We start from the raw sequence: 13125 nt of genomic DNA, 5'->3' as shown, positions 1-13125 counted from the left end.
ATGTTTTATTTTTTACTATGTTTTTTTTTTTGTATTTGCTTTGCAGGTATGGTAAGTATTACTGTTATACTGTAATGTTACTTTGTTTTTTGTTAACCATCATTTGCTTAGCAGGTACGCCATTCAGTTACATCGCGGATTTATTTATCTTGACAGCAACAGCGTTTGCTCCCACGATACATAAAGCCGTGACTCCAGCGCTGTCGGAGGTGATTTCACCACCACAGTTACATACTTCAGCATATATGCCGAAGCGTGGGGGCAGCAGTGGGTGGAGGAGCGATTTGCTCCTGCCTTTTGTGGGAGGATGCCCCCATGCTTCGGCATATATATATTTTAGGTAGGCACAGGTTGCGTTAAATGTTTTATTTTTTACTATGTTTTTTTTTTTGTATTTGCTTTGCAGGTATGGTAAGTATTACTGTTATACTGTAATGTTACTTTGTTTACCATCATTTGCTTAGCAGGTACGCCATTCAGTTGCAGCGCGGATTTATTTATCTTGACAGCAACAGCGTTTGCTCCCACGATACATAAAGCCGTGACTCCAGCGCTGTCGGAGGTGATTTCACCACCACAGTTACATACTTCAGCATATATGCCGAAGCGTGGGGGCAGCAGTGGGTGGAGGAGCGATTTGCTCCTGCCTTTTGTGGGAGGATGCCTCCATGCTTCGGCATATATAAAACGGTGCATGTATGCCCATCATTAGAAGTGGGTGGATGAAGGGAGGTATTCTAATGGTGGGCATACCCACCGATCAAGATCTTTTTTTCGTTCAGCCCACAGGCTGCATGAAAAAAAAGTTTACAATGTATGCCCAACAAGGACCAGCAATGTACTGGTATGTTACTGGACTTTGAGTGGTTATACCAGAATGATGCCTGCAGGTTTAGGTATCATCTTGGTATCATTCTTTTCAGCCAGCGGTCGGCTTTCATGTAAAAGCAATCCTAGCGGCTAATTAGCCTCTAGACTGCTTTTACAAGCAGTGGGAGTGAATGCCCCCCCCCCACCGTCTTCCATGTTTTTCTCTGGCTCTCCTGTCCCAACAGGGAACCTGAGAATGCAGCCGGTGATTCAGCCAGCTGACCATAGAACTGATCAGAGACCAGAATGGCTCCAAACATCTCTATGGCCTAAGAAACCGGAAGCTACGAGCATTTCATGACTTAGATTTCGCCGGATGTAAACAGCGCCATTGGGAAATTGGGAAAGCATTTTATCACACCGATCTTGGTGTGGTCAGATGCTTTGAGGGCAGAGGAGAGATCTAGGGTCTAATAGACCCCAATTTTTTCAAAAAAGAGTACCTGTCACTACCTATTGCTATCATAGGGGATATTTACATTCCCTGAGATAACAATAAAAATGATTAAAAAAAAAAAAAATGAAAGGAACAGTTTAAAAATAAGATAAAAAAGCAAAAAAATAATAAGAAAAAAAAAAAAAAAAAAAAAAAAAAGCACCCCTGCCCCCCCTGCTCTCGCACAAAGGCGAACCCAAGCGTCGGTCTGGCGTCAAATGTAAACAGCAATTGCACCATGCATGTGAGGTATCACCGCGAAGGTCAGATCGAGGGAAATAATTTTAGCAGTAGACCTCCTCTGTAAATCTAAAGTGGTAACCTGTAAAGGCTTTTAAAGACTTTTAAAAATGTATTTAGTTTGTCGCCACTGCACGTTTGTGCGCAATTTTAAAGCATGTCATGTTTGGTATCCATGTACTCGGCCTAAGATCATCTTTTTTATTTCATCAAACATTTGGGCAATATAGTGTGTTTTAGTGCATTAAAATGTTAAAAAGTGTGTTTTTTCCCCAAAAAATGCGTTTGAAAAATCGCTGCGCAAATACTGTGTGAAAAAAAAAATGAAACACCCACCATTTTAATCTGTAGGGCATTTGCTTTAAAAAAATATATAATGTTTGGGGGTTCAAAGTAATTTTCTTGCAAAAAAAAATAATTTTTTCATGTAAACAAAAAGTGTCAGAAAGGGCTTTGTCTTCAAGTGGTTAGAAGAGTGGGTGATGTGTGACATAAGCTTCTAAATGTTGTGCATAAAATGCCAGGACAGTTCAAAACCCCCCCAAATGACCCCATTTTGGAAAGTAGACACCCCATGCTATTTGCTGAGAGGCATGTCGAGTCCATGGAATATTTTATATTGTGACACAAGTTGCGGGAAAAAGACAAATGTTTTTTTTTGTTTTTTTTTTTTTTCACAAAGTTGTCACTAAATGATATATTGCTCAAACATGCCATGGGAATATGTGAAATTACACCCCAAAATACATTCTATTGCTTCTCCTGAATACGGGGATACCCCATGTGTGAGACTTTTTGGGAGCCTAGCCGCGTACGGGACCCCGAAAACCAAGCACCGCCTTCAGGCTTTCTAAGGGCATAAATTTTTGATTTCACTCTTCACTGCCTATCACAGTTTCGGAGGCCATGGAATGCCCAGATGGCACAAACCCCCCCCAAATGACCCCATTTTGGAAAATAGACACCCAAAGCTATTTGCTGAGAGGTATAGTGAGTATTTTGCAGACCTCACTTTTTGTCACAAACTTTTGAAAATTGAAAAAAGAAAAAAAAAAAAACGTTTTTCTTGTCTTTCTTCATTTTCAAAAACAAATGAGAGCTGCAAAATACTCTCCATGCCTCTCAGCAAATAGCTTGGGGTGTCTACTTTCCAAAATGGGGTCATTTTGGGGGGTTTTGTGCTATCTTGGCATTTTATGGCCTTCGAAACTGTGATGGGTAGTGAGAAGTGAAATCAAAAATTAACGCCCTTAGAAATCCTGAAGGCGGTGATTGGATTTCGGGGCCCCGTATGAAGCTAGGCTCCCAAAAAGTGCCACTCATGTGGTATCCCCATACTCAGGAGAAGCAGCAGAATGTATTTTGGGGTGTAATTCCACATATGCCCATGGCCTGTGTGAGCAATATATCATTTAGTGTCAACTTTGTGCAAAAAAAAAAAAAAAAAATTGTCACTTTCCCGCAACTTGTGTCAAAATATAAAATATTCCATGGACTCAACATGCCTCTCAGCAAATAGCTTGGGGTGTCTACTTTCCAAAATGGGGTCATTTGGGGGGGTTTTGTGCCATCTTGGCATTTTATGGCCTTCCAAACTGTGATAGGTAGTGAGGAGTGAAATCAAAAATGTATGCCTTTAGAAATCCTGAAGGCGGTGCTTGGTTTTCGGGGCCCCGTACGCGGCTAGGCTCCCAAAAAGTCCCACACGTGTGGTATCCCCGTACTCAGGAGAAGCAGCAGAATGTATTTTGGGGTGTAATTCCACATATGCCCATGGCATGTTTGAGCAATATATCATTTAGTGACAACTTTGTGCAAAAAAAAAAATAAATAAATAAAAATTGTCACTTTCCCGCAACTTGTGTCAAAATATAAAATATTCCATGGACTCAACATGCCTCTCAGCAAATAGCTTGGGGTGTCTACTTTCCAAAATGGGGTCATTTGGGGGGGTTTTGTGCCATCTTGGCATTTTATGGCCTTCAAAACTGATAGGTAGTGAGGAGTGAAATCAAAAATTTATGCCCTTAGAAATCCTGAAGGCGGTGCTTGGTTTTCGGGGCCCCGTATGCGGCTAGGCTCCCAAAAAGTCCCACACATGTGGTATCCCCGTACTCAGGAGAAGCAGCAGAATGTATTTTGGGGTGTAATTCCACATATGCCCATGGCATGTTTGAGCAATATATCATTTAGTGACAACTTAGTGCAAAAAAAAAAAAAAATTGTCACTTTCCCGCAACTTGTGTCAAAAAATAAAATATTCCATGGACTCAACATGCCTCTCAGCAAATAGCTTGGGGTGTCTACTTTCCAAAATGGGGTCATTTGGGGGGGTTTTGTGCCATCTTGGCATTTTATGGCCTTCAAAACTGTGATAGGTAGTGAGGAGTGAAATCAAAAATTTATGCCCTTAGAAATCCTGAAGGCGGTGCTTGGTTTTCGGGGCCCCGTACGCGGCTAGGCTCCCAAAAAGTCCCACACGTGTGGTATCCCCGTACTCAGGAGAAGCAGCAGAATGTATTTTGGGGTGTAATTTCACATATGCCCATGGCATGTTTGAGCAATATATCATTTAGTGACAACTTTGTGCAAAAAAAAAAAAAAAATTGTCACTTTCCCGCAACTTGTGTCAAAATATAAAATATTCCATGGACTCAACATGCCTCTCAGCAAATAGCTTGGGGTGTCTACTTTCCAAAATGGGGTCATTTGGGGGGGTTTTGTGCCATCTTGGCATTTTATGGCCTTCAAAACTGATAGGTAGTGAGGAGTGAAATCAAAAATTTATGCCCTTAGAAATCCTGAAGGCGGTGCTTGGTTTTCGGGGCCCCGTATGCGGCTAGGCTCCCAAAAAGTCCCACACATGTGGTATCCCCGTACTCAGGAGAAGCAGCAGAATGTATTTTGGGGTGTAATTCCACATATGCCCATGGCATGTTTGAGCAATATATCATTTAGTGACAACTTTGTGCAAAAAAAAAAAAATTGTCACTTTCCCGCAACTTGTGTCAAAAAATAAAATATTCCATGGACTCAACATGCCTCTCAGCAAATAGCTTGTGTCTACTTTCCAAAATGGGGTCATTTGGGGGGGTTTTGTGCCATCTTGGCATTTTATGGCCTTCAAAACTGTGATAGGTAGTGAGGAGTGAAATCAAAAATTTATGCCCTTTGAAATCCTGAAAAGTCCTTTGGGGGGTCATTTGGGGGGGTTTTGTGCCATCTTGGCATTTTATGGCCTTCAAAACTGTGATAGGTAGTGAGGAGTGAAATCAAAAATTTATGCCCTTTGAAATCCTGAAAAAGTCCCACACATGTGGTATCCCCATACTCAGGAGAAGCAGCTGAATGTATTTTGGGGTGCAATTCCACATATGCCCATGGCTTGTGTGAGCAATATATCATTTAGTGACAACTTTTTGTAATTTTTTTTTTTTATTTATTTTTTATTTTTTTGTCATTATTCAATCACTTGGGACAAAAAAAATAAATATTCAATGAGTTCAACATGCCTCTCAGCAATTTCCTTGGGGTGTCTACTTTCCAAAATGGGGTCATTTGGGGGGGTTTTGTACTGCCCTGCCATTTTAGCACATCATGAAATGACATAGGCAGTCATAAACTAAAAGCTGTGTAAATTCCAGAAAATGTACCCTAGTTTGTAGACGCTATAACTTTTGCGCAAACCAATAAATATACGCTTATTGACATTTTTTTTACCAAAGACATGTGGCCGAATACATTTTGGCCTAAATGTATGACTAAAATTGAGTTTATTGGATTTTTTTTATAACAAAAAGTAGAAAATATCATTTTTTTTCAAAATTTTCGGTCTTTTTCCGTTTATAGCGCAAAAAATAAAAACAGCAGAGGTGATCAAATACCATCAAAAGAAAGCTCTATTTGTGGGAAGAAAAGGACGCAAATTTCGTTTGGTTAAAGCATTGCATGACTGCGCAATTAGCAGTTAAAGCGACGCAGTGCCAAATTGTAAAAAGTGCTCTGGTCAGGAAGGGGGTAAATCCTTCCGGGGCTGAAGTGGTTAAAATCACTGCTCCCGAAAATGTGGCTGTTTTTAAAACTTTTTTTTTGCATTGATACAAATCCCCTGGGGCAGGACCCGGGTCCCCAAACCATTTTTAGGACAATAACTTGCATATTAGCCTTTAAAATTAGCACTTTTGATTTCGAACGTTCAAGTCCCATAAACTTTAATGCGGTTCTAAAGTTTGTGCGAACTTTCGGTCCGTTTGCAGGTTCTGGTGTTCGGCTCATCCCTACTCCCAATATACTAAAATTACCTCAGACATATAAAATACTGCCCAAAATCGCTATCTTGTGGCCACAAAGGAGACTGCACTGAAACATCAAAAAATACAGTAGATATACAATACATCTTTTTCACACACAATAAAAAAACACCGAATCTTCATCACAGATGTTTATAAACATAAAAAAATATATTTTATTTAAAATTAATAAAGGAAAATATATTATGTATGATTGGGACTCAACTGTTGCTAATAAAACAATTGATGTCCCAGTCAACATTTAATCCCCCCAGACAATATGTTTTCAAATTAAAAATCATACTTCTTACATGGTTTTTCCTTTCTTTTCATTTAATGATATTTAAAAAAATTTAAGCTGAGTATCTGAATGCTTTAGCTATAAATGAAGAAGCTATCGTAGTGAAAGCTCTGTTACAGTCCTGTCTGGGCATGGCAGCAAGTGATACATACATTTTGGAAAAGTCAGAATCACAACTGTGGATGGTGAGAGTAAACGCTGCATGTTTTTATTAAAATGTGGTGGCAGCTACTGTGTGTATGTGTACGTCTTTATCAACAATTCCTGAGGCTCCAAGGTCCATGCTTTCATCTACATGTCACTAATGACAAAAGATACATATACATAGCGTAATTCCATGGTAATTACTGACGCGTTTCGTCATCACTTCAACAATGGCCCTCTGACGAAATTATGACAAAATGCATCAGGGCGTGACCACGCAGCCATCCAGTCTGTCGATCACAGTTAAACTCAACCTGGGTACGCTGCTCTGGGAGAAACGCATCTGGCGGTGAGAGTTCTAACTGCTCACAATATGGACTGTTTAAATGTCCTGAATGCCTTTTAAATTAATCTTTCTTGTAAGTGCATCTTGTAAGGGGGGTGGGTATTTAATGAATAAACTTTATTTATGGAATTACGCTATGTATATGTATCTTTTGTCATGAGTGACACGTAGATGAAAGCACAGACCTTGGAGCTTCAGGAATTGTTGATAAAGATGGGCATTTATCTTTCTTTTATCGGATCCATTACCATAGGGGGATAGCACACGAGGTGTGGTGACGGTTGATTAATAAGGATTTATGCCGTTTTGGGACACATATGGATGAACTGTTTTGATCGTTTTTGATTATACAGATTTACTTGATTACTGGACTTTATGTTTATTTGAACTTTGAAGCGCTGCTAATGCTGGTTTTAACTAGCATATTGTATTTTATATTTCTCTGCTTATAGTAGCTGCTATAATTTTATACATCTTGGAATTTTACCATAAGCGCTGGGATTGGGTTAGTCTGGCTACTTTGGTATATTTACTTTTACACATTTTTTCTAATTTACGTAAACCTGTTGCTTTGCCATGCAAGTACTAAGCACATAGATTGTCAGATATACAGTACAAGCATGATCTAACCACCAGAGGTGGGGGACTTGAGTCACATGACTTGACTTAAGTCAGATTTGAGTCACCTGTTTGAGGACTTGCAACTTGCTTGACAAAATTAAATAAATGACTCGACTTGACTTTGACTTGTCACTAATGACTTGCGACTTGACTTTGACTTGCGCTATTTGACTTGCAATGACTTGGCACCACCCCCCAAAAATATTACCCACACACTCCGCCCACCACCGCCTCTGAGCCAATCAGCATTTGCCAAATGCCATTGGAGCTGTTCAGGGTAGCGGTAAGAGTTATGTCAGTCCCTGCATCAAGCGAACCTGTTGAACGTGTGTTCAGCCATGGTGGGGTGATAATGCGACCCCATCGCTCACAACTGAGCGAGAAAGTACTTTCCAATGTAATTTTTTGCAAATTCAATGCATTTTAAGTGGCTATTCTCATCACCATTCAAGTGTCCAGATGTTGGCATTGACACAAGTTCAAACTTTGAGCTTAGTTATTTTCCCCCTCAGCAAGGACTACATTTTTTCAGGCTTGTTGGCCATTTAATTGCTGAGTGTTCTGCTCCTTGTCTGTTGTTTGGGCATTCAAAGTGTTTCTTTAATATGCCAAGAAAAAAGCACTAAGCAGTTTTGTTAATGTTGAAAATAAAACAAAACCTTTCCTGAAAACTGACTTTTAACTCATTTAAAGGTGGAAATGGGGTAGATCAGTATTTTGACTTAATTTGTGACTTGACCAAAATAAATGACTTGACTTGACTTGCTTGACTTCTAGCAGGGACTCGACTTGACTTGCTTGCTTTTCGCCACAGTAACTTGGGACTTGCTTGTGACTTGAAGGTTAAGACTTGAGACTTGCTTGTGACTTGCACATATGTGACTTACTCCCATGGGTGCTAACCACCCTCAAGTCAAAAGTTGTTTTTTTGTGCACTTATTTATTCATTTGTCTGTCTATGGAGGAGAATAATCAAGGGAGAAGCAGAATGCATATAGATGGTAGTGGAAAAGACTAATCACAAGATAAGCAAAATGTGCACAGATGGAAGTAAAAACTGAAGTAGAATAATCACAGGGCGAAGAGAGTAAGCATGGATGAAAGTGAAGAAGAATGTCAGGAGAGTATCCATAGATAAAGGTTGAGGAGACTAGACAAGGAATGAAAGTGAAGGAGAATGACCAGAGAGGAGAGGGGGCATGGAGAGGTGGATTAGAATGACCAAAATGCAAAGCGGACATGGCTGGATATGGACAAAAAGTAAGAGGGATTAGAGTGGGTTTGGATGGAAGCAAAGGATCACACAAAGAAGAGAAACGGTTGTGTAAAAGACAAAACAGCAATACATTGGCAATACAAAGAAAGCAAGTAGACAAGGACCTATGGTATGGCTGCTGTATAATGTTATACATTTGAAAATGTAACATTATCCAGCGAAATTCAGTCTTTACTCTAACCTACCAATATCTGGTGAAGGAAGGGAAGGATACTCTGGTTTTGTATGGTTCTTCTCACATTCCTCCAGGCGTTTCTTCAGAGCCTCAATCTCCCGTCTAATCACCAACACGTTGTTCTTATCATAGATTTCCAACTGATTCACTATGATGGAAATATTACGGATCTACAAAGAAAATAGAAACATACTGGTAGAACAATTCTAAAACTGAACATTTTACTTGCAACTACCTTTTTCAAAAAGGTCATTGGTGGAAAAGTCTCTCCTGTAAGAGTGGAGTTGCACTTGGTAGATTACATCATTCATAGGAAGATCATCTAATGACTGATAGTTACTAAATGGTGACAGTGACCCCCTGGTATTACTGAGGTAGAAGATGTTACTGCCAGTGTCCACTAATAATATATAAAGTCAACAAGGGATTGAATCTTTCTATATCCATCCAAAACTAAATCCATCTAACACCTAAAGCTGACCGCCATGCTCAAAAAAAAAAATGAAAATAAGCATGGAGACACCAGCGTGGACAGAAAGTTCCCTTCATGCCCCTCACTGGATGAGCACATACATTTATCCCACAATTGGTCTTTAATATGAGTGTGTCACTTTTTTTTTTTATTATTTAGCAATAAGAGTTCAGACAGAAATGAGGAGATGACAGATGATCTAAACCTTTTCTGCTCTATTCAAAAAGGCTTTGGCTAGAGTTTCACTCTACATACACTCAAAAGCTGCACCTAAAGAAAACATTAATAAAGTAAACATTTGAAAAATTCTTCATTCATGTATTTAGCGTGCATTTTTTCTTTTTTAAAGTGTAGAGCTGGAGGAGCTGCTGGATATAACTTGGAACCCTCTACCTGGTCAGAGGCTACCCACCCTGTGTTCGGTATTGGGCCCTATAGTAGCAGCCTCAAGAATATGCTGAATAAAGAGGAGACAGCCGGTGAATTTGAGACCCTTATGAGAATAGTTACAGTCCTTGAACAGCAACTTCTGGTATCTCACCCTTAAGAAGTACTTTTATATCTGGAGCTATGAGCAAAAATTCTCACTCACAAGGCCTATATCCAGCTAGCTCCCAACCAGCTACCCTACAATATTCTTAAGTGAAGTTTTCCCTCTCCAGCCCAGCTTCCACAGGTAAATTTCCTCCAGCATTTTCCCTTATGCCGCATACACATGAGCGGACTTTCCAGCAGACTCTGGTCCGGCGGACTTTTCCGGCGGACTTTTTCCCAAAAGCCCGCCGGACCTAGATTTGAAACATGTTTTAAATCTTTCCGTCGGACTCAGTTTCTAGCGGAAATTCCGCTCATCTGTGTGCTGGTCCGACGGAAAGCCCGCTCGTCTGTATGCTGGTCCAACGGACCAGATACGACGCAAGGGCAGGGTATTGCATTTCGCGCTCGCTGCAATAGGAAAAACAAATTTTCCTATTGCGGCGAGCGCGGGGCATACCAGGCCCTTAGGTCTGGTATGGATTTTAAAGGGGACCCCCTACGCCGAAAAAACGTTGTGGGGTACCCCCTAAAATCCATACCAGACCCCGATCCGAGCACGCAGCCCGGCCGGTCAGGAAAGGGGGTGGGGACGAGCGAGCGCCCCCCCCCCTCCTGAACCATACCAGGCCGCATGCCCTCAACATGGGGGGTGGGTGCTTTGTCCCCATGTTGATGAGGACAAGGGCCTCTTCCCGATAACCCTGGCCGTTGGTTGTCGGGGTCTGCGGGCGGGGGGCTTATCGGAATCCGGGAGCCCCCTATAATAAGAGGGCCCCCAGATCCCGGCCCCCACCCTATGTGAATGAGTATGGGGTACATGGTACCCCTACCCATTCACCTAGGGAAAAAGTGTCAATAATAAAATACACTACACAGGTTTTTAAATTAATTTATTAAACAGCTCCGGGGGGTCTTTTTCCGGCTTCGGGGGTCTTCTTCCGGCTTCGGGGGGTCCCTTCGGTTCCTCTTCTCCCGGCGTCCGGTTGGTTCTTCTCCGCTCTCTCCGGCCTCTTCTCCTGGTGTTCCAGTTCTTCGGCTCCTCCGCTGTCTTCAGGCAGCTCTTTTGCCAGCGGAGGTCCGGACTTCTGGGCTTCTTGTCTTCTTCCCTCTTCTCTTCTCCAGATGTTGACACGATGCTCTCTCCCGGTGGACTGCTCTCTGAGCGCTCCGTTGTGACTTATATAGGCGGAGACCCCACCCCCTTATGATGTCACAGTCCCTGGGCATGCTGGGACTGTGACGTTTTAGGGGGCGTGGTCACCGGGTGATGTTGAGGAGGAGCGGAGGAGCCGGCCGAAGAACTGGAACACCGGGAGAAGAGGCCAGAGAGAGCGGAGAAGAACCAACCGGACGCCGGGAGAAGAGGAACCGGGGGGACCCCACGAAGCCGGAAGAAGACCCCCGAAGCCGGAAGAAGACCCCCGAAGCCGGAAGAAGACCCCCGAAGCCGGAGGAAGACCCCCCGGAGCTGTTTAATAAATTAATTTAAAAACCAGTGTAGTGTGTTTTATTATTGACACTTTTTCCCTAGGTGAATGGGTAGGGGTACCATGTACCCCATACTCATTCACATAGGGTGGGGGGCCCGGAATCTGGAGGCCCTCTTATTATAGGGGGGCTCCCAGATTCCGATAAGCCCCCCGCCCACAGACCCCGACAACCAACGGCCAGGGTTGTCGGGAAGAGGCCCTTGTCCTCATCAACATGGGGACAAGGTGCTTTGGGGTGGGGGGGCCCCGCAGGGCCCCCTCCCCCAAAGCACCCACCCCCTATGTTTCGGGCATGCGGCCTGGTACGGTTCAGGAGGGGGGGGCGCTCGCTCATCCCCACCCCCTTTTCTGACTGGCCGGACTGCGTGCTCGGATCGGGGTCTGGTATGGATTTAAGGGGGGACCCCGCGCCGTTTTTCGGCATAGGGGGTTCCCTTTATAACCCATACCAGACTTAAGGGCCTGGTATGACCCGCGACGGGGCTCGCAAGGTGTCAATCTCGCCGATAAAAGCGGCAAGATTGACTTCCTTTTCTAGTCCTGTCGCACCTGAGTCACGTTCAAAATGAATGGACTTGTCCATGTGTGGGCAAGTCCGTTCATTCTGAAAGTCCGCCGTAACTCCGGCGAAAGTCCGTCGGAAAGACGGGCGGATTTAGCCCGCCAGAAAGTCCGGTCATGTGTGGGCAAGTCCGTCCGTTTTAAAGTCCGGCACACCTGGCGGACACATTCCGTCGGAAAGTGTGCCGGACCAAGTATGCCAGACAGTCTGATCGTGTGTACGCGGCATTAAAGTGGAACTTTACCCATAACAACTTGATAGAAAATAATGTTCTTTAGCAAGGAACATACATTCCACATTAATAATTATGCTACCAAAATGTGCTGTAGATTGCCTCCAGCATTATTCCTGTTTCTTCTTGCTGCAGGCTGCCATTTTGCTGAAGCCCAGAGCCCCTGAACAGCAGTAAATCATAAAGTGGAACGAAACTCATCGATTTAATGGTTTAAAAAACAGTTACATTCTTGGAATGCCTGGATTGCTAACTGTCACATTTGCTGTGTCCTCAACCAAACTGTCAAACCATCAAATGGCAAAATGAATAATAATAATAATAATAATAATAATAATAAATAATAAATTTTATTTATAGTGCCCTTTTCATCAAAAGATCTCAAAGTGCTACAAGTTAAAAGAAACAGAAAAATGAGCAGTTTATACAATTAAACAAAACATCTAAAAATGACAAAAGGCTTTACTAAAAAGAAATGTCTTAAGACCTTTTTTAAAACAGTCAGTGGATTGAGGAACCCTCGAGGTGTCAGGTAGGGCATTCCACAGGCACGGAGCAGCTGCAGAAAAGGCCCTGTCTCCCATTGTTCTAAGTCTAGTTCTGGGTATATGAAGAAAGTTGGGATTAATGGAACGGAGGGAACGTGTTGGGTTTTGTGGTTTGAGAAGTTCTTTAAGGTAGGGAGGGGCATGTCCATGGATACATTGGTGTGTGAGGAGGGAAAATGGTGACATAACTGATCACATGTGCAAAACCATGGCAGTTGCAGATCAAACAGAAGCAGATCCTGGTGATATCACTTTGGGGGGGGGGGTATAGCTAGAGAGTGCTGGATTGCAGGTGAGTGAGGGGATTGGTAAAGGGGATTGGTAAAGTTTCCTCTTTAAAAACTGCACATAAAAGTTTTAAGTTTACATTTTTTTTCACTTGCAATGTGCCAAAGTTAAAAAAAAATTCTAGTCAGTTCTTAGCACAGTCTCCACCCTCCTTGTACATTATAACACTCTCCTCCTCTGGGACTGGAGTGTCTGATTATTCTCTGTGCTGGCCCAGCTCCTTTATCCCTTTGCTTACCTCCTGACGTAACCTTTTATCATTATGGGAAGGAGCAATGGGGAATACTATAAAGTGTCA

At 42.5% G+C, this 13125-nt stretch overlaps 1 protein-coding gene across 1 annotated transcript in view; it reads right to left on the bottom strand.

Moving 5' to 3' along the window:
• LOC141108915 (olfactomedin-4-like) overlaps positions 1 to 13125 on the bottom strand; it is an 80285-nt gene that overhangs the window by 9800 nt on the left and 57360 nt on the right. Inside the window, exon 4 of the mRNA XM_073600881.1 lies at positions 8709 to 8868. Coding sequence (XP_073456982.1) covers positions 8709 to 8868 — 160 coding nt within the window. The remainder of the gene's footprint in view (positions 1 to 8708; positions 8869 to 13125) is intronic.

Source organism: Aquarana catesbeiana, linkage group LG09 (assembly GCF_042186555.1).
Source record: "Aquarana catesbeiana isolate 2022-GZ linkage group LG09, ASM4218655v1, whole genome shotgun sequence".
NCBI lineage: Eukaryota > Metazoa > Chordata > Amphibia > Anura > Ranidae > Aquarana > Aquarana catesbeiana.
The sequence above is the reverse complement of the archived record's forward strand: the minus strand, read 5'-3'. Positions and strand labels throughout refer to the sequence as shown.